At 45.5% G+C, this 18,442-nt stretch overlaps 1 protein-coding gene across 2 annotated transcripts; it reads left to right on the top strand.

Moving 5' to 3' along the window:
* Nucleotides 1–233: 233 nt before the first annotated feature.
* On the top strand, nt 234–14,971 carry SIN3B (SIN3 transcription regulator family member B). Of its 2 annotated transcripts, XR_012677496.1 has the most exons (20): nt 249–341; nt 1,034–1,140; nt 1,693–1,846; nt 3,027–3,290; nt 3,682–3,825; nt 4,081–4,203; nt 4,713–4,802; nt 5,242–5,360; nt 6,099–6,306; nt 7,028–7,144; nt 7,519–7,757; nt 8,008–8,191; nt 8,417–9,011; nt 9,509–9,678; nt 10,235–10,408; nt 10,692–10,784; nt 11,087–11,181; nt 11,626–11,830; nt 12,213–12,528; nt 13,383–14,971. XR_012677496.1 is itself a non-coding variant. In XM_075175133.1 (19 exons), exons 1-19 carry the CDS (start codon nt 249–251, stop codon nt 12,441–12,443), a joined length of 3,405 nt encoding a protein of 1,134 aa, XP_075031234.1. In that variant the 5' UTR covers nt 234–248; the 3' UTR covers nt 12,444–14,971. The 2 variants fall into 2 exon arrangements, 1 of the variants encoding a protein (XP_075031234.1); XM_075175133.1 differs by having other exon boundaries at nt 234–341; nt 12,213–14,971.
* Nucleotides 14,972–18,442: the final 3,471 nt, after the last annotated feature.

The raw sequence follows: 18,442 nt of genomic DNA, 5'->3' as shown, positions 1-18,442 counted from the left end.
GGCCGGGGCCGCGCCGCTCCTCCTCCCGCAGCCGTCGAGCAGCCGCCTGAGGCGCGGCTCCCGCCACGGACGGTTGAACGGCCGGAAGCAGCGCGCGCTCCCGGGCGGCGTCGACGGCGGCCGCGAAGGTTCCGCTCCGGGCCGGGCCGGGCCGTGGCGCGCGGGCGGGCGGGCCGGCGGCGCCGTGCGCGCTGACGCAGGCGTTCCGCACGCGCTGACGGGGGGCGCGCTCCTGCCCGACTCGCAACATGGCGGCGGGGGGCGGCGGCGGCCGGGGGGGCAGCGCCCCGCGCTGGGGCGGCGGCGGCCGAGCCGCGGCGCAGGAGAAGCTGCCGGTGCACGTGAGTGCGGCGACCGCCCCGGCGGCCGCGCCCGCCGGGACCGCCGTGATTTCCCCCTTCCCCTCCACCCCCTGCCCGCCAAGGGCCGCTCCCCGCCACCCTCGACCCCCCGGGACGGCCCTGCCCGCCCCGCCGTGACCTGCCCCGCCCCGTCCGCGGCGCCGAACCCGCCCCCGGCGCCTGTCCCCCCCGCCGGTACCGTAGGGTGTCCCGGGGCCTTCTCCCCCCGGTGCGTGGGGCACCCCCGCCCTCCTCCCTCGGTACCGTGGGGTCCCCTGGGGCTTGTGCCCTCCTCCCCCGGTACCGTGAGGCCCCCCCCCAGGCCTGTTCCCCCCCTCCCCAGCCTGGCTGTTCTCCTCCGGTACCGCGGTCATGCTCCCCGGGGACCTGTTCTCCTCTCCCCGGTACCGTGCCCCCCTCCGTGCCCTGCCATCTTCCCCCAGCACCGTGAGGCCCACCTTCCCCAGTACGGTGGTGCCCCACCGGGGCCTGTCTTCCTCAGAGCCTCCTCATCTGGTACTGTGTGCCCCTCCCCGGGCTGCTCCCCCTTCCCCGGCGCTGTGGGGCTCCCCCCGGGGCCTCTTCCCACCTCCCTCAGTGCCGGGGGGTGCCCCTGCCCCCATCCTGGGACCATGGGGTGCCCCAGGGCCCGTTCTCCCTTTCTGGGCCTCACCCGCGTCCTCGCCCTGCAGGTGGAGGATGCGCTTTCCTACCTGGACCAGGTGAAGATTCGCTTTGGCAGCGACCCCGCCACCTACAACGGCTTCCTGGAGATCATGAAAGAGTTCAAGAGCCAGAGGTAAGGCCCAGGCCCTGCGCCCCAGGGCTGCTCCGGGGAGCTCCTCAGCCTTTGCGGGGGTCTCTCTGCCTTCGCATGGTCTTTCCAGCTCCGCAGACACACAGGCCACCCTGCTGGCCTGTCCCCCAGTAGTGCAGTCACTAGACATTGGAGGTGGAGTGTCTCTGTCCATCCCATCATTTTCCAGAGATTAAATCCACAGGAAAAGGCAAATCTATTTTTACTTCCCGCTCTGAAACGCACGTCTGGAAAATAAGTGAAGAAGCTTGAGTGCAGAGCCCCTCTGTGACCTGTCAGCCCTAGAGGTGATGGCTGTCTTGCCTGTTTTGGGTAACCTGCACGCTTGTATCTCCTCTCTGTGGGTAACACTGCCGTGTGAGGCTGGTGATCATTCCCTCTGCTTGCGCTAACTTCTAGGTCTGAGGTTCCCAAACTTGCTTATTAAAAAATTGCATCTCTGAGAAGCCAGATGCTTCACATACCTCTGTAATTTGCTAGGCTTAACTTGTATTTCTGATTTGGACACAAGTAACAAACTCTTCTCAATTTTAGCATTGACACACCTGGAGTAATCCGACGTGTTTCACAGCTTTTCCATGAGCATCCTGACCTCATTGTAGGATTCAATGCTTTCCTTCCTCTGGGCTATAGGATAGAAATTCCAAAGAACGGGAAGTTAAGTATACAGTCACCTTTGAATAGTCAGGTAGGTTATAGAGCTCATATTCTCTAAATAAATTCTGTTACACGTGTTGCTATACCCATCTTTTGCATAGTTTAGGCTATGTAGATATACGTGTATTGCATGTTGCTAAAGTTTTTACATGGTTTTCAACGTTTATGATAATGGGTATAATAAAAATTTCAATATTTATTCTCAAACCAGTTGTTAGTTTACCTTACACAAGAATGATATTCCTGCATGAAGTGCCACTTCAACTTCAGATACTTCAGTCAGATTTGAAAACTGAAATTGTAATTGGCTTGACATATTTATATAGATTCTCGACATGTGGTGTGTGTAGTGACAAATTTCAAAAAGAGATCCCGGAAGAACCACATTTCCAGTCTTCCACTGAGAAACTGGGAAATGTGTTTAGGCGATAGGCAAACAATACATGTCAGGTATTGCCATGCAATTGCTAACATCCTGCAATGAAAGACATCTGCTGTGATACAGGTGGATAAGTATTGGCCTCTGCTGCTTTTTTGTTGTTGCTGTGTGGTTGTGGAGGCTGAAACAGAGCTATTACCTGAGTTCTACTGATAAACTTGTGGTTTAACTCCAATTAGTAGCAGTAAATATTTTTCAGATCTCAGTTTCCTTAGATCTCTCTGTTGCTTAGAAATTTAGCATCTTTAAGCTAAATGTAAATATTTGATATATTTACATAGATTCTCTACATGTGGTGTGTGTAATGATAAATTTCAAAAAGAGATCCCAGAAGAATCGCATATCCAGTCTTCCACTGAGAAACTGGGAAATGTGTTTAGGCGATAGGCAAAAAATACGTCAGGTATTGCCATGCAATGCATTTTAATATGTTTCTTAAAACTGACAGTTCCTCTGAAATAAAGCAGTGGTAACAGAAACTGCGGTGCATGTTGTTTGGTACACCCTCTCAAGTGTAGTGGATAACACAGTGACAGTCAAAAGCAGTAATGAGTCGGATGGTTCATAAGCCGGATACAACTTAGGGGATTTTTTTAACTGATGGTGTTAATAAACTAGGTAGGGAAATTTATCGGCTAATTAAATCTTTTTTCTTTCTTCATGTGATAATCCTTTTTAGCTAAACAGCTTGAAAATCCTGATGCTAGACTGTTGTTGACCTTGCACCTATGTTTCTGTACAAGTCACTGTCTTATGTGTCTTATGCCACTAGGTGCCCTCAGAGCCTGTTCCCAGCGCTCTCCCTGGCAGCGGGCTGTTGTTGCATTACTCCCAGGAGAATTCGCACAATCACAGTGACTGCTCCGAGGAGTTTAGGCAACAGCTTCCATACAAAGAAGATAAATCCCAAATTCCTTTGGAGTCTGATTCTGTAGAGTTCAATAATGCTATCAGTTACGTGAATAAGATCAAAACACGCTTTCTTGACCATCCAGAAATTTACAGATCCTTTTTAGAAATTCTTCATACTTACCAGGTAAAACGTCTTCCATATAAGCGATTGTGGGTTTGCATGGACCTGTTTGAGGAGTAGTGGTCAAATGAAATGTCTGCCTGTTGGACAGGCTTATGCAGTTCCCAAGCACTAGCCTTTGTCCAACCTCATAGATATTCACATTAAATGACAAAAGTGTGAAAACTGTAGAACTTTCCAGGCTCTGAGGTGTAAAGGGGTTGTATCTAGATCTGTCTTTACTAACCTTTGGTTGATTTAGTGATATTCTGTGTGAAAGGATGGACTGTAAGAACCTTGGGCTATCTGATAGTTATTTCAAGTTTGTGTAGCATAAGGTTTTTGGCTGAGTTGATGCGTTTTCTTGCATAGTGAGGTATGTTTTGGACTCTAACATCTGTGCATATCTTTTCAGAAAGAACAGCTGAACACTAAAGGCCGACCCTTTCGGGGCATGTCAGAGGAAGAAGTGTTTACTGAAGTAGCAAATCTGTTCAGGGGACAGGAGGATCTGCTTTCTGAGTTTGGACAGTTCCTCCCGGAGGCTAAAAGGTCTTTGGTACGTGTATGCTTAGAACAAGGCAGAATATTGAATACTTTCTGTTTGTATGTAGAATACATAAAGAAGCTTTAGGAATGCAAAACATTATGGGAGAATGTACAGCCAGTAGATGAACTTTGCTCCTCTTCATTGTTCGGAATTTTGCAGAGCGAGTGACTTAATTACATGTTCTCTGTGCTGTTCAGATTTATAGCGTTCTTTATTTGCACCGACTGAGAAGAGAACATTGAAATCATTATTTATTTACTTCAGTTCACAGGAAATGGACCATGTGAAGTGAACAGTGTCCAAAAAACTGAGCATGAGAAGAATCTGGAACACAGCAAAAAGCGATCCAGACCACTGCTGTTGCGTCCTGTTTCTGGCCCAGCAAAGGTATCTTTTAGCAAGTAAAAACTTAGAATAACCTGATATTACTTGTTGTGTTTAGATAATTGCTTAGATAAAGTTGTAATGAGTAGCGTCTTTGAGGTATGTAGTTGTTAGATACGAGAAACAAAATTTCAGAGTTGTTTTTAAAATAATTACTGGAGAAAACCAGAGTTTTTAAAGTATGCTTAAATGTGTGTGGTAACATATTGAATACTAAATATCAAGATCTTCTGTACTAAGTATTGGCCCTGGAAAGGGACAATTTATTGCTTCTACAAAGAAATCATTTTTTGGAATTCTTTCTCAAGTCATCCTTTTTTGTTGTTTCTCCTTCTTAGCTGGGAGTCATTTGAGAGAGATTGCTGTGGAGGACTTGACGCAGCAACGCTAGATCACTATTTGGGAAATACTGAGTTTCAGCCTTTGCAGAGAGCTGTTACATGTCAGCAAAGTGGAATTTGATAGCATTTGAGTCACAACATTTTAAGGATAACTGTTTGTTCTTTTAACAGAAGAAAATGAAACTGCGAGGTACCAAAGATCTGTCAGTAGCGACAGTGGGAAAATATGGCACACTGCAAGAGTTTTCCTTCTTTGACAAGGTCAGTATTTGGTCTGAGTCCACATTCTGTGGACTTATTTTCAACCATTTATGCGGTTATTAATTGGTTGGTTTTCTATACAGTCTATGTGTCAGCACTTAGCAATTGCCTGACTTTTCAAGTGGTAGAGAAAGACAGAACAAGAAAAGAGAAAATAGGTGGGTTTGGAAGATGATAGAAACTGACAATTAACCTTTTCCTGAATGCTTGTCTCTTCAGACGTGTTTTTCTCTGTTTTTCAGTGATGTTTCCTCATGGTAACACCTGTAGTTACTAGATTATTCTTTGAAACTGGGCATTTTTTGTGCATATTCTCCTTTTATGATGCAATGTAGACAGAGGTTTGTCACTGTACCCATGGTTCAGACTACTTAGAATATAAACTAAATAAAAGTGGCGTTCAAGTAATCTGATCATTTCTCTTCAAACTGTGCTTTAGGTGCGTAGGGTGCTGAAGAGCCAGGAAGTCTATGAAAATTTTCTCCGTTGCATTGCTCTCTTCAACCAGGAGTTGGTCTCTGGCTCGGAGTTGCTCCAGCTAGTTACACCGTTTTTAGGGTAAGTTACTGACTACCTTCTCTGCTGTGTCGTACTTTTTAGGTCTTACTCTGTTACTTTTTAGTAGACATTGTGAACTTTGTTATGGAAGATTTGGATTTAACTTCAGAAATATCTCCTAGGTAGCGTGCAAGAAATTGAAGGCTAATCCAAAAAGAGGAGTCATAAAATCTGAATCTTTTAACATACCTACACAGCTCTGAAAGAGCATTTTGGGGAGGGTATTTTCCTCTGTCTGTGCATCCAGTTGAAAGCCTCACAAGCAGCAGACTACCTGATGTTATACTAAATCACTGGGGACAGAGAATCTCACCAATTCTGGAGGGTGGTCTCTGTTCACAGTCCCTGTTCTAATCTCTCAAAATACAATACAGGTATAAACATGAAATCTCAGAACAGAGCTGTGAGAAGGATAAATAGTTCTAGCTCTGATGTGAGCCTCTCGTGCTGTTTGTCTTCCAAAGAAGAGGGAGAGTCAGATGGCAAGGATCAGTGACGACTCAGTCAGTTAAGGGGAGTATTCGTGAAGTTGTGAAGGGAAATTCTTTTCCTGCCTTAAGTCAAAAAAAAGCTAAAGTAATTCAGAGAGAATGATCACAGAGGTAAAACGTGGGTGAAAGATTTCTCACTGCAATGCTAGGTTTGTTTAGATTTTCTCCCTCGCTTTTATGACACGCATTAGCCACGCTAAAACTGTCAGAGTGAAATAACAAAAGGCGCTTACTTGTGTTTTTGAAGGAAATTCCCAGAACTCTTTGCACAGTTCAAGTCCTTTCTTGGTGTGAAAGAGCTTTCATTTGCTTCTCCACTGAGTGACCGATCTGGGGATGGAATGAGTCGGGAAATTGATTATGCTTCCTGCAAACGCATAGGATCAAGTTACCGGGCTCTCCCAAAAACCTATCAGCAGCCAAAGTGCAGTGGAAGAACAGCCATTTGCAAGGAGGTACTTTGGGATCAACCTGTTCAACCCCTGAACACACATTGCACTTACGTAACTTGAAGTGGGGTAGTTAGTGCTACAGCTTCTGCATGTGGATTCCTCTCTTTAATGCTGATTAGCCAGCTTTAATCTCACATCAGTTATTCATCCCATTTATTGAAATAAGAGTATCCACATGCATTTTACTAATTATATCTAAACCCATCTCAAATCACGTCTTTCACTTTAATGTCTTTTGAGACTATGTGCATACACATATTTATTCCTATAGACAGAAAAGAATATTAAATAGCTTTAATTAATTTTCTAGCAGTGGACCAATATGGCCTTTAGAAACAGTTTTTCTCCTGAAAGAGCACTGTGAGCCAGTGTCTTAGGCACTGTTCTCACTGAGAACAGACGTCAGCAGCGTAGGTGCTCCCACCTCTCGCTGTTGTTGGCAGCTTTGTCTCCTTTACTTACAGTTGCTAATTACTGCAGAGTGATCTGTGTGGTTTGTGAGATGATGGTGAAGGTGCTTTCGAGCATTCTGAGCAGAGCCCTGGCACAGTTCCACACAGACCTCTAATCTTCTGAGTCAGTGACTTGTGAACTAGGTCTGAAACTTCCAATAGAAACTCAGGGCAGGACTGTGCAAAAATAAAACAGAAAAGTATCAGACCCCATGAGAACAGCTCTGGGCCCACAAGGCTGTGTTCAATGTCATGTCTTTGCACTGTTGCAGGTGCTAAATGATACCTGGGTTTCATTTCCATCCTGGTCTGAAGACTCCACTTTTGTCAGCTCCAAGAAGACTCCTTATGAGGAGCAGTTGCACCGCTGTGAAGACGAGCGGTTTGAGGTACCTCTGCTACTGAGCTTCCTTTCTGCCTGTCTGCCTCCTCAGAAAGCAAAACTTTTAGCTATGAGGATTTTGGCTGAATTAATTGGTGGCCAATTACTGAAAGTTCTGTTAGTGTTGGTTGGTTTGAGCTAGAGTTTGGTGTTTTCCACTTGCTTGGAGTCTAATAGTTCTTTCTAGGCATGAGTCCAGTTCTAAAAAGCACGTTACCTTTGGGAGAACTGGCGGAGGTATATTTTCCAGTAAGAAACCTTGCTGATGCTTCTTAGCTCCACCCAGTGGGGCTGGAATGCATGCCACAAACCGGGCGCCGCTGGTCTCCATTTTCCTGCTACGCCTGTTCTTACACTGTGTCTTTTGTGAACTCTTAACAGTTGGATGTTGTCTTGGAGACTAATTTAGCCACAATACGTGTGCTGGAGAGTGTGCAGAAAAAACTGTCACGCCTGACTCAAGAGGATCAGGAGAAATTTCGACTGGATGATTGCTTGGGAGGAACATCAGAAGTGATCCAGCGCAGGGCCATCTATCGCATCTATGGTGATAAAGCACCAGAGATCATTGAAAGTCTTAAGAAAAACCCAGTTACTGCAGTTCCTGTTGTTCTTAAGAGGTAATTCCCATTCTCCTGTGTTCACCTGGGTTCTTTAAGAAACTGATACAGAATTTTTAAACGACTGTTTTCTGTAAATGTTTTTTCAAAGGATAACTCATCTTCAGTGGTGGTGCTTTTTTAAATTTATTTATTACTTCCAGGAATACTGAAAAGTTTGTGGTGCATCACAGTTGGCTACGTTAAAAATGCTTTGTGTGTATTTCTGTGGTTGTCTTTTTGAACTGAAGTAGGTTATACATTTATGCAGATTGAAAGCAAAAGAGGAGGAATGGCGGGAGGCCCAGCAGGGCTTCAACAAAATTTGGCGGGAGCAGTATGAGAAAGCCTACTTGAAGTCCCTTGACCACCAGGCCGTCAACTTCAAACAAAATGACACCAAAGCTTTGCGCTCCAAGAGCTTGCTGAATGAAATTGAGAGCGTCTATGATGAGGTGCGTACGCTAGTAAATAATCCATCCTGTATGTCCTTCATTTATAGTATTATCTAGATGTTTACGTGGCACCTGGGACCTTGTTGAAGTGGTAGGGCTCTGAAGAGTTCTCAGTCAAAAATGACTGTCCCAAGCATAGCGTTAATACTGGCTTATTTCTTCTGGCAGGAATGGCTCTTGAGCATGGATTGGAAGAATCTTTATCTATTTGTCTCTTGATTACAGCATCAAGAGCAGCATTCAGAGGGGAGAAGTTCATCCACAAACGAGCCTCATCTTATCTTCATCTATGAAGATAAGCAGATTTTGGAAGATGCAGCATCTCTTATCAGCTATTATGTAAAAAGGCAGCCTACTATCCAAAAGGAGGATCAAGCAACCATCCGGCAGATAGTACATCACTTCATACCTGAGCTGTTTTTCTCTCAGCCCCCTGAGCACAGTATTTCTGAAGAATCAACAGATGAGGACAGAGAAAACCATCAGGGGCAGAACCTGGATACTCCTGAGCTACGAAAAAAACATGTGCCTGGGCCTCCGAGCAGTCCTTTGGAGGCAAAAGCAACCTTCTGTGATGTTACAGCTGCTGAGCCCCACAACACTCTGGATGATGTTTACAGTCTATTCTTTGTCAATAATAATTGGTATTTCTTCCTCCGCCTTCACCAGACTCTGTGCTCAAGGCTCTTGAAGATTTATCGTCAAGCCCAGAAGCAGCTTCTAGAATATCGGACTGAAAAAGAGAGAGAGAAACTCCTTTGTGAGGGAAGAAAAGAAAAAACCAATGATCCAGCCATGGAACTAAGACTGAAGCAACCAAGTAAGAATAATCCGGGACATAGTCCATTCTTAATGCTCTGGTTGCTAGTGCTCCGTTGTATATATCTGAGTAACTGAGACCAGCAGGCAAGTCTGTAAGGAGGTGCAAACCTCCACGATATTTGTGATTTGTGGATACAGCTGATTTAACAGGATAGCTAGTTTGTAATTTGTCTTCTGAGGGCTCTCATGCGTAGTTCATAGAGACTTCATACAAGCCCACTGCTGTCAGATGTTCTCAGGTGTCTCATTGTATTAATCTATTACTTTGATTTAAAATGTAAATGGCTCCACAGCAGAATAGTTAACTGCACAAGGAAGTCATGGAAGTGCATGAGATAAAACTTAGTCTGTCGCACTCCTTACAGAGAACTGTCTGTCTGTAAGCACGTTCTTGATATTGAATGTCACGGTTCTTGAGTAATGCTGTTCCTTGTATCTCTTGACTTCACTCTGCCTCTTACACGCATTAAGTGACTGCACTTTTCCCTTACCCAGGTGAGGTGGAACTGGAGGAGTACTACCCCGCGTTCCTGGACATGGTGAGGAGTCTGCTGGATGGGAATATTGACCCAACGCAGTATGAGGACACTCTGAGGGAGATGTTCACTATCCATGCCTATATTGGCTTTACTATGGACAAACTGGTGCAGAATATTGTCCGCCAGGTAACTAATTTGATGGCTGTGCTGTGTGTTTGGGGCGCCGCGCATCTCCCTTCTATCGACAGATGGGTTTCTCACAGTATCCTGTAATCAAGGACTCACTAAACTTAAAGCAAATTCATAGAAAAGTTATATATGTAGGGGAAAGACTCTAACAGAAGTTCAGTGAGATAATTCAGCTTCAGTGCAGGGACCACCTTAGGGGATTTACTTCTTCCTGGCCTTTTCCAACATTTTTTGAGTTCTAGTCTTTTCAGAATTCTGCCATTCCCAGAATACATCTAAGGCAAAAAAAAAAAAAAAAGGTCCAGTCCTTTTTACTCAAATCTGTCTTCTAATTGTAGTTTTGTTACAGTTAAGGCACATCAGCCCCTCACTCTTCTCTGTTCATTTTATTGAATAGTAATGAAAAAGAGTGAAATGTGTGAAGTCTCTGGAGTTAACACTTTGCTGCTTCTGAGGTGTGATGCTGTGCTGAGTTTTGTGCTCCTTTCATAACGCACTAGAGTTAACTCTTGGCCCAGACTTGCTGACTGAATTCCCCCTTTTTTAATGGAAGCTTCACCATCTAGTGAGCGATGACATCTGCTTGAAGGTGGTTGAGCTCTACTTGAACGAAAGGAAGCGAGGTGCTGCTGGAGGTAACTTGTCCTCTAGGTGTGTCCGGGCAGCAAAGGAGACCAGCTATCAGTGGAAGGCTGAACGGTGCATGGCGGATGAGAACTGTTTCAAGGTAAGAACCTGCTGCCAGGGAACTTCGTAAAGTGACTGTGGCGCCTTACCTGGGAGAAGTGGGTTTGGAAGCCCCAAGGCCACAATGGTGAGAGAGCGCAATATGAAGAGAAGGTACCAAAAACAGAGCATAGGCAGTAAAGTGGCATACTGGCTCACTGAAAAGCCCTGCTGCTTACTTCTCTCCTAGCTCATATTTGTTATCCAAATGACGCCTTGTGAATATACAGCATTTTATTGTGAACCCATGTGGCCAATATCTTGTGCCTGTAACTTTATTACAGGTAATGTTTCTTCAGCGGAAAGGACAGGTGATCATGACCATTGAGCTCCTGGATACGGAAGAAACCCAGACGGAAGATCCTGTGGAGGTCCAGGTAATATCATAGTGACCATGGAGTCTGCTGTACCACAGACAAAGCAGATGTCTAAGAATGCTTTCCCGCTTTCTTGTTCCAAACTGTGAGACTTTGCCAGGAGAAGTTTACCTGGGAGGTGGAGCTGTGGTCATTGATAGAAATGAGTATGTTAGCAAAAGAGTTTCAACATAAATCAGCTTGGGGTTGAGTGAGATACCAGCAGCTTCATAAAAAGCAGCTTGGAAATAAACTAGTTCTTTGCAGTGGTGTTTGTTTTGATGAGGCCGAAATCTGACTTGAAATTGGTCTCTCTTGTGTAGCACCTGGCTAACTACATGGAGCAGTACGTTGGGGTGGAAGGAGCTCCAAACAACCAGAATGATGGCTTCTTATTGAAACCGGTCTTTCTGCAAAGGTGAGCGCGCTCCCTCTCCTGAGTCACACCTGCAGCAGCTGGTACTGCTTCCTCTCTGCATATGTGGCAGTGATTTTAGTGATGTCCTGTACAAGTAACTCTAGGGAAACACACTCATCTTTGAGGTCCAAAGGGCCTGCTGTAGTCCAGTGCACTGCATAACGCTGAAGAAAAGATTTATGACCACTGCATTGAGGTTTGTTCATGAAACTGTGTTTAGAAAGGAGTGGGACTGTCTAAGCAGTCCCTTCTGGGAGGAATTTGAGGTCTAATTTGTTCCCATTTCACTAAATATTTGTCAGAGTGTATGGAGGAAGATCCTGGAGAAAGTCTGAAAACTAAATGTGGAAATACAGATTTCATACTTGTGCTGCCAGCTCTGCTAGCTTAGGAGAATGGATAATCAAGTGTGACACATGCTTCGTAATCCTTGTTTTGTTCTAGGAACCTAAAAAGGTTTCGCAAGTGGCAATGTAAGCAAGTGAGAGCTCTGCGCAGCGAAGTGAAGAGCTCCTGGAAGAGGCTGATTGGGGTGGAAAGTGCCTGCAACGTGGACTGCCGGTTCAAGCTCAACACCCACAAGATGATGTTCATCATGAACTCGGAGGACTACATGTACAGGCGGGGAGCTCTCTGCCGAGCCAAGCAGGTGCATCTCCTATTACTCTCTCTGCAGCTCAGGCAGTAGCAGAGGTTGAGGATGTGAGCCAAAAGACAGGTACCAATAAGAAGTCTTGTGGCTGAATTCCTGCAAACTACACCCAGAAGTTACTGCTCTGTGTTGGATGAAACATGGAGGAGAGCTGGTAAATGCTCTGTACTTTAGTTTAGCAGCCTTTACTTTACCGTGCAAATTTTAAGGGGGAGTGGCAAACATTAAGAAATTGAGATCTTTAGATGCAGGTATGCGGTTTCCTGTTTTACTGTTTGTGTTGTGTAGTAAAGCATGCACATCTCAGACACACAAAGAGGCGAAGGTTTTGGCTTCTCGCCCAGAAACCTCTCAGTGATCTTTACTGTCCTGCTTTCAGGTACAGCCAATGGTGCTGCTGAAGCATCACCAGCAGTTTGAAGAGTGGCACAATAGGTGGCTAGAAGAGAACGTGACGATGGAGGCAGTTGATGTAGTTCAAGACTGGCTAATGGGAGATGAAGATGAGGAGATGGTGCCCTGTAAAACAACTTGCGAGACGGTGAATGTCCATGGGGTCCCAGTGAACAGATACAGAGTTCAGTACAGTCGCCGTCCAGCTTCACCGTGAGCAGAGACTTGTTCCTGGGACCAAGACAAGTAGGAGCGTTGCTGGTGAAACACATTTACTCTGAGAATAGTGGTGGGAATGCAATGTATGTATTAATGATATTTATCCAAACAGCATTTTACTTTGGATTATGATGTATTTTCCATATGGCATAGACTTGTCTCCTTGCAGTGTAATCCTCCAGCCATCATGAAGAGACTTCCAGAGCTTTGTGGGAAGAGGGCTCTTGGCATTGCCACACAATTTTAGTAGTTTGCTAGCTTTAGGCCACTGCTGCCCAGCCAATACTGGAAGGCTGAGTGAGGGGGTCAGGCTCTGGGCGAACTACCACTAGTGGCTCTGTTGGAGGGATGGAGCTGGGCTGGTGTTTGAGCAGATGCTGGCAGCTGCTTCCACTTTGAAGGGTTTAATGTTCCCTATCTTCCTGAATTTATGCCGTCTTGGAGCCTGCAGAACTCTTCAATGTAACCTCCGAGTGCCAGCGGGGCTGAGAGCACCTGGCACAGATTGCTAGCCCCGCTACGGGCTGCTTCATTATCTATGTGTACTAATAAGGCAATGAACGCAGTATTTGTTACTGGTGCTCTGGTGAGAAAAATGCCAAAACGGAGAGAAGGGCGAACAGCGTACTAAATGCTCTAACTCTCACTCATCAACTAAGTATTTTGGAGCATGAACTAAGGGGAAGAAACTCTCTGAGCTGCAGTGCTAGGCAAGAGAGCATTTTGCGGCGCAAGACAGCCTAGGCCCATCAGCCGCCCCGCTGCAGATGTGCGCCGGATCCCACGTTGTTGCTTTGTGAACTTACGACCTGCTGCAGACTCTGCCTTCTCAGATCTGGAGCTGCTTGGAGCGTGTGCCTGGGGAGTAATATCCATTGCGAGGTCTGGCCTATTATTTTTTTTTTTCTTTTTTTGTATTTTGCATGTTGATTGGCAGCCTCTGGAGACTGCGTTCTCAGGCGCTTCGCTTTCCTTGTGCATGCCCGGACTCCGTGGTTCTGCTGGGTTGTACCACTTAAATAACATCAGTAGATGGAGCTCTTGCAGCACAGTGTTTGCACAGGATCTGAGGTTTGTCCCAGATACTTTGCTGTTTCTGCTGGGTCAGCACAGATGCTGTATTTGCAGTGACACATGGAAACCTGTAATGGGCAGTGTTAGATCCAGCCACAACCATCGTGGACAAGCTTTTCCACTGAACCATCTGTACTTCTGTCCAAGCTTTTTCGCAATGAAACGTAACAAAAACCCTACCCCGAACCATGCAGAACACTACGTCAATTGTCTGACTTAATCTATTGAAAAATCAAGAAAATGTAGTTGTGTCTGTCCTGCAACCCCACTGTGACTTCGCTTTTGTTTTTCAGGGGCCAAGGGCAAGCACACTGTCCGTGGAGTGTATTACAAACATAATGTCTTGAGGCAGGTCCAGCCTCCTTTCAGCTCTGCTTCCAACTTTTTCCTGGCTTTTGGGGGAATAAACCCCCCACCCCGGTATTTTTTGTGGCTTTGATTTTTAGCTTATAATTTCTGCCAGACCTAAGTAGCAGCCTGTAGGATTTGTCCTGGGTTATTTCCACTGTACAACATTTGGTTTTGCAATTGTCTCACTTGACAGTAGAAAAATTGGCCTTTGGGGTACGTTTAATAGAAAACTGTACTGACTCTTTGTCTTTTTTGCAAAATAATCTGTAGGAGGGAAGGAGGGAGGCCAGTCTCTGGCATTCGTGGCCACTTGCACAACCACTGCCAGCAGAGGACTTTTCATCAAGAACTCATGTTCTCGTTGTCTGGGTCTGTTAAATTTTGGTTACTGAAATGAGCTGAAGGTTCTTCCCCTGCTCTTGTTGCAGTAAGTGATAAAAGACACTGACCACGTAGCTATGTGAGGGCTGGGTGGAGGAGCGGGGGGACAAGGCCAGTGCAAAGCACAGCATCCCCCTTTTGCTTCCAGACAGCTCAACAAAATACACCTCAGTCCTGTTCACCTCTCTGCTGTCTTCCAGTGGAGATGACAACTGTGCCAAATTTTATGGTTTTATGATACAGAAAAATGTTTACTAGAAAATAGGTTGCAACTTGTGGCTTAAAATGCATTTGATTCCAAGTGTACCAGGGTGTAGGAGGGTAACGCACCTGTGCACCGTCCTATTCCGTCTCCCCGTTTTTAAGTGTACTTCAGGTATTTTTAAGCATCCTTATTTTTTAAACCTTAATTTATAATCTGAACAGATTAAGTAAGACTTTCGCCCTTTACAGTGCTATTGTCTCAAAAATGATAGTAGCAAATGATGTGAATGGAATAAGCAGGCAGTGCAGGTTTGAGAGTGGCTTGCTAATGTCTGAGAGTTTAAGCTCGACCGCTGTGTATCTGCTAGCACGACCTTGATTCAAGAGTTTGTTCTTCCATTTTTTTGAAGGATCTTTGCTTTTGGGCTTGTAATTGCTTTGCCAGCTCTTTGAATGTAGTTTTTTTTATATTTATTTGCACATTCAAGTAAAAATAAAATATTGATTTTAAAAGTCTGCAGCTCTCACTGTTTTAAATTTATTTTAAATTAATTTAAACTTTCTGAAACTGAATTTTACATAGTAAAAGAATGCAATTGAAAAGTTGGATGAACTTCTCTTCAAGCAGTTGCAAGACAGGCTGCAGGATGTAATGATTTAGACGTTTGCCGACTCACTTCCAGTGGGCCAGCAGGCAGCAAATCTTTAACCTTACCCACACTGAGAAGTTAGCGCACTAGCTAACATAAAAGGGAAGCAAGTTCCCTGCGAGTCGCGTGCAATAGGAGATCCCACGCAGGAAGGTAGCGCCTGTGGCTCCCTGCTGCCAGGACCTCTCTTGGAGCGAAGGCCCACGGCTGGACGAGAGCACGGGAGTCCATGGGGTGGCACAGTTGCTCCATGCAGAGACAGGTTTCAAAAGAAAACATGGTGTAGTGCCAGCAAAGCATATCTTTTTGCAGATTGGTTTATTTCTAGCAGCACCTTTGCCATGAGAGGTGTGGCGTAAAAATATGGTCCAGGCCTGGCCCCCAAGTACTCGCACGCTAAATACAAAAGACGTTCAAGAAAAGTCACTGGTTCCAGTTCCGAAATCTATAAGCACATCTGCTACAGGTTAAGACAATACAACTGCAACCATGAAAATAACCCTCCACCCGCCTTTCCCTCAACCTCCCCAAATTCCTGGGTAATAACATGTTTAACTGTGTTCCCTGTGAGCTCTGCACAACAAATGAATGTGTAGATTTTGCAAATTAAACTGTAGTGATGTGACCCAGATCTGATAGGAGTTTCCTTTACATCATTCTCAACACTTCCGTTGCCATAACAAAAGGCAACTCTGCTTTCTGTGCAGCATATTACTTGCTCACAGGGAAACAAACTGTTGTTCTCCTAATAACAATCCTCTGATGCATAAATTGCATGGAATAATTTGATTAAAATGATGGTAGTGGCGTCTCAGAGGACACAGTCCACTTTACACAAGTCTTCTCGCGGAGATCTTGGACTTCTCACGAAGAGGACATTCCCTGTGCTCAAGGGGAGGGACAGCCAGATCTGACATCACCCAAGAGCAGTTGGAGATCTCAGCAAGTGGACAGCTTTGGCAACGACAAAGGAAGACAGCTTAAAAATATCTTTCAGGTTTGCAGGACGGAATAAGAATTAATGGTTTTCTAAATTAAATTAAGAATTGCTAAAGGGAGGACCTGAATTCAGTATTTAATATTTCAGGACTGTTTTTTTTTCCACAGGTTTCCGTATCACAGTGATGCACAGAGAGAAAGACGAGGCTGCGAACCAGTGAGAGGTAGTCTAGAAGTATGTGTGTAAACATGGGCTTTTCTTCATGCTTTAGCCGTTCCTCTGCATTAGAACTAAGTAACTCAACCTTAATGAAACCAGAGGTACACTCTCTGTTCCACCCATCAAAATGAAACTTAAAGACTAAATTAAAGACTAGCACTTCTAAACCATACCTGTGCTAAAGGACGAATCCAAAAAGACTTATCTGAGACCCAGTGCTGATAAGGGATGATGTTTTCTGTATCAGACAAGGTAGCCCATGCCCCAGTGTCATTATCTTGCTGAGAAAGGACCAAAAGAAGCTATTCCAGAACATACAACATTCCCTCCCGCCAAGGGAAGTTTAGATTGAACATTAGGAAAAATTTCTTTACTGAAAGAGTGGTCAGGCCTTGGAACAGGCTGCCCAGGGAAGTGGTGGAGTCACCATCCCTGGAGGTATTTAAAAGACCTGTAGATGAGGCGCTTAGGGACATGGTGTAGTGGGCATGGTGGTGTTGGGTTGACGGTTGGACACGATGATCTTAGAGGTCTTTTCCAACCTGTATGATTCTATGATTCTATGATCTAGTGAGTTACAGTGATGCTAACGAACTTCAAATATTTCTGAAAAATGGCTTCATGTGGACTTCCTACACTCTGAAGTGAAAACTGCAAACAAGCAAAAGAAAAAATCTGTCTCCCCAAAAGTATTACACCAGCATAAGGCTTACAAGTGGTAAGGAGAATGTGAGCACAAAAGGTGTGGCATAACCAAGGGAAAAGACTGGGTGGGATCCCAGTGGAACAGGAGAACTGTGGAACAAGCAGAAAAGAAGAGAGGCAGGGAGATTCTCTGGAGCAGTAGAGTCTCAGGGTGATGGTAAGAGACCTGACGAAGTGAGAGGAAGGGGAGCTGGCGTGATGGCAAAGTCAGGAAGAGTGCCCGGGGCACAAAGAGCCTGCAAAGACAAATCTGGGGTGGGGGGATCCTGGTTCTAAGGACCATCATTTCTATTTCAATAGTCAGTGGAAGTTTGCTGTGCCTTGTGGTTCTGAGAAGGCTCAGATGCTTGCACACCCAGCGGCTGGGAAAGGCAGGGCCGGCATTGCATTCATGGAAAATGTGAGGTTGTGCTGACACTGGTGGAAATGCTTCATGCTGCTGGCGCTAAGGCAGAGCTGCTGCCTCCACCGTCAGCTGCCTCTCCTGTCTGCATCGCAAATGCGAGCTCAGCCTGGGGCAGGTATTAGCTGCACTAACGTTTCGGTCTTCACACCTGCTGACTTGCAGCCGAAGGACTCTCGAGCTGCTGGAACAGAGCAGAAATAGCAAGGCCCATTATTTGCCTACAAAAGCTTGCTCTTCCAAGCCTTAAAGATGTATGGGACAGGCCAGGTGGTGTTTGTACCCTCCCTCCGAGCTTTAAAATCCCTAGCCTCTTTTCCAGCATTACATCTTTTGGGTTCAGAGCCATGGAATAAAAGAGCGCCTTCTCCCAGGAGATGATCTATTGCACAATGAATTACTTTAAAAGCAAATTGTTACCCCACAGGGCAGGGATCACACGACTTAAAGAGAAGTTAACAAGCCGTGACAAACTTCTGGCATTAGAATTTTCAAGCAAGCTGTTCTGCATCTAAAGCAGTCACTAAAGATCACAGAGCATCTGAAAAATGAAGGATACAGCAATGAGTAACCTCTCTCTGCTCCACTCCAGAGACCTGGCCATAGGAAGCAGGGCTGCGATTTGCACACTATCTGAACCTGATTATGTCTAATTTTTTGCATACAGAGCATGGAAAGGATCCTGGCTGAGGCATGGAAAATATGTGGCCACATGAGTCATTCTGTAATGGTTCATAAACCCTGAGAGAATCACAAAAGCAAAACATCTAACATTGCATCTTCCCTGTCCCTGCCAGTGGAACTCCACCTCTCGACACGCTCGGCACAAGGATGTGGGAATATGGGGAAAGCAAAGGAAATAGGATCATTTTCTCCTTGGAATAGAAGAATCTCATCAAACAGCAGCCAGGCTCAGATTTGCAACCTTCACAGAAGAGGCCATTCATAAGCTGAGGAGAAAGAAATGAACTACTCCGCAGGTTGCCAAACCAAATTTACAGTTCCTACTGCCCGGACTCCAGCTTCTGTCTTTACTTCCTTGCAGAGCCAGGCAGCGGACTGGAGAGCAA

The sequence above is a fragment of the Calonectris borealis genome, chromosome 28, assembly GCF_964195595.1.
Source record: "Calonectris borealis chromosome 28, bCalBor7.hap1.2, whole genome shotgun sequence".
NCBI lineage: Eukaryota > Metazoa > Chordata > Aves > Procellariiformes > Procellariidae > Calonectris > Calonectris borealis.
The sequence above is the reverse complement of the archived record's forward strand: the minus strand, read 5'-3'. Positions and strand labels throughout refer to the sequence as shown.

Excerpts from the sequence above, each read along its gene's own strand:
- SIN3B (XM_075175133.1), top strand. The coding sequence starts at position 249 with ATGGCGGCGGGGGGCGGCGGCGGCCGGGGGGGCAGCGCCCCGCGCTGG. Across the intron at positions 342-1,033 it reads AGGAGAAGCTGCCGGTGCAC|GTGGAGGATGCGCTTTCCTA; the intron begins GTGAGTGCGGCG and ends CTCGCCCTGCAG. Across the intron at positions 9,012-9,508 it reads ACTAAGACTGAAGCAACCAA|GTGAGGTGGAACTGGAGGAG; the intron begins GTAAGAATAATC and ends TCCCTTACCCAG.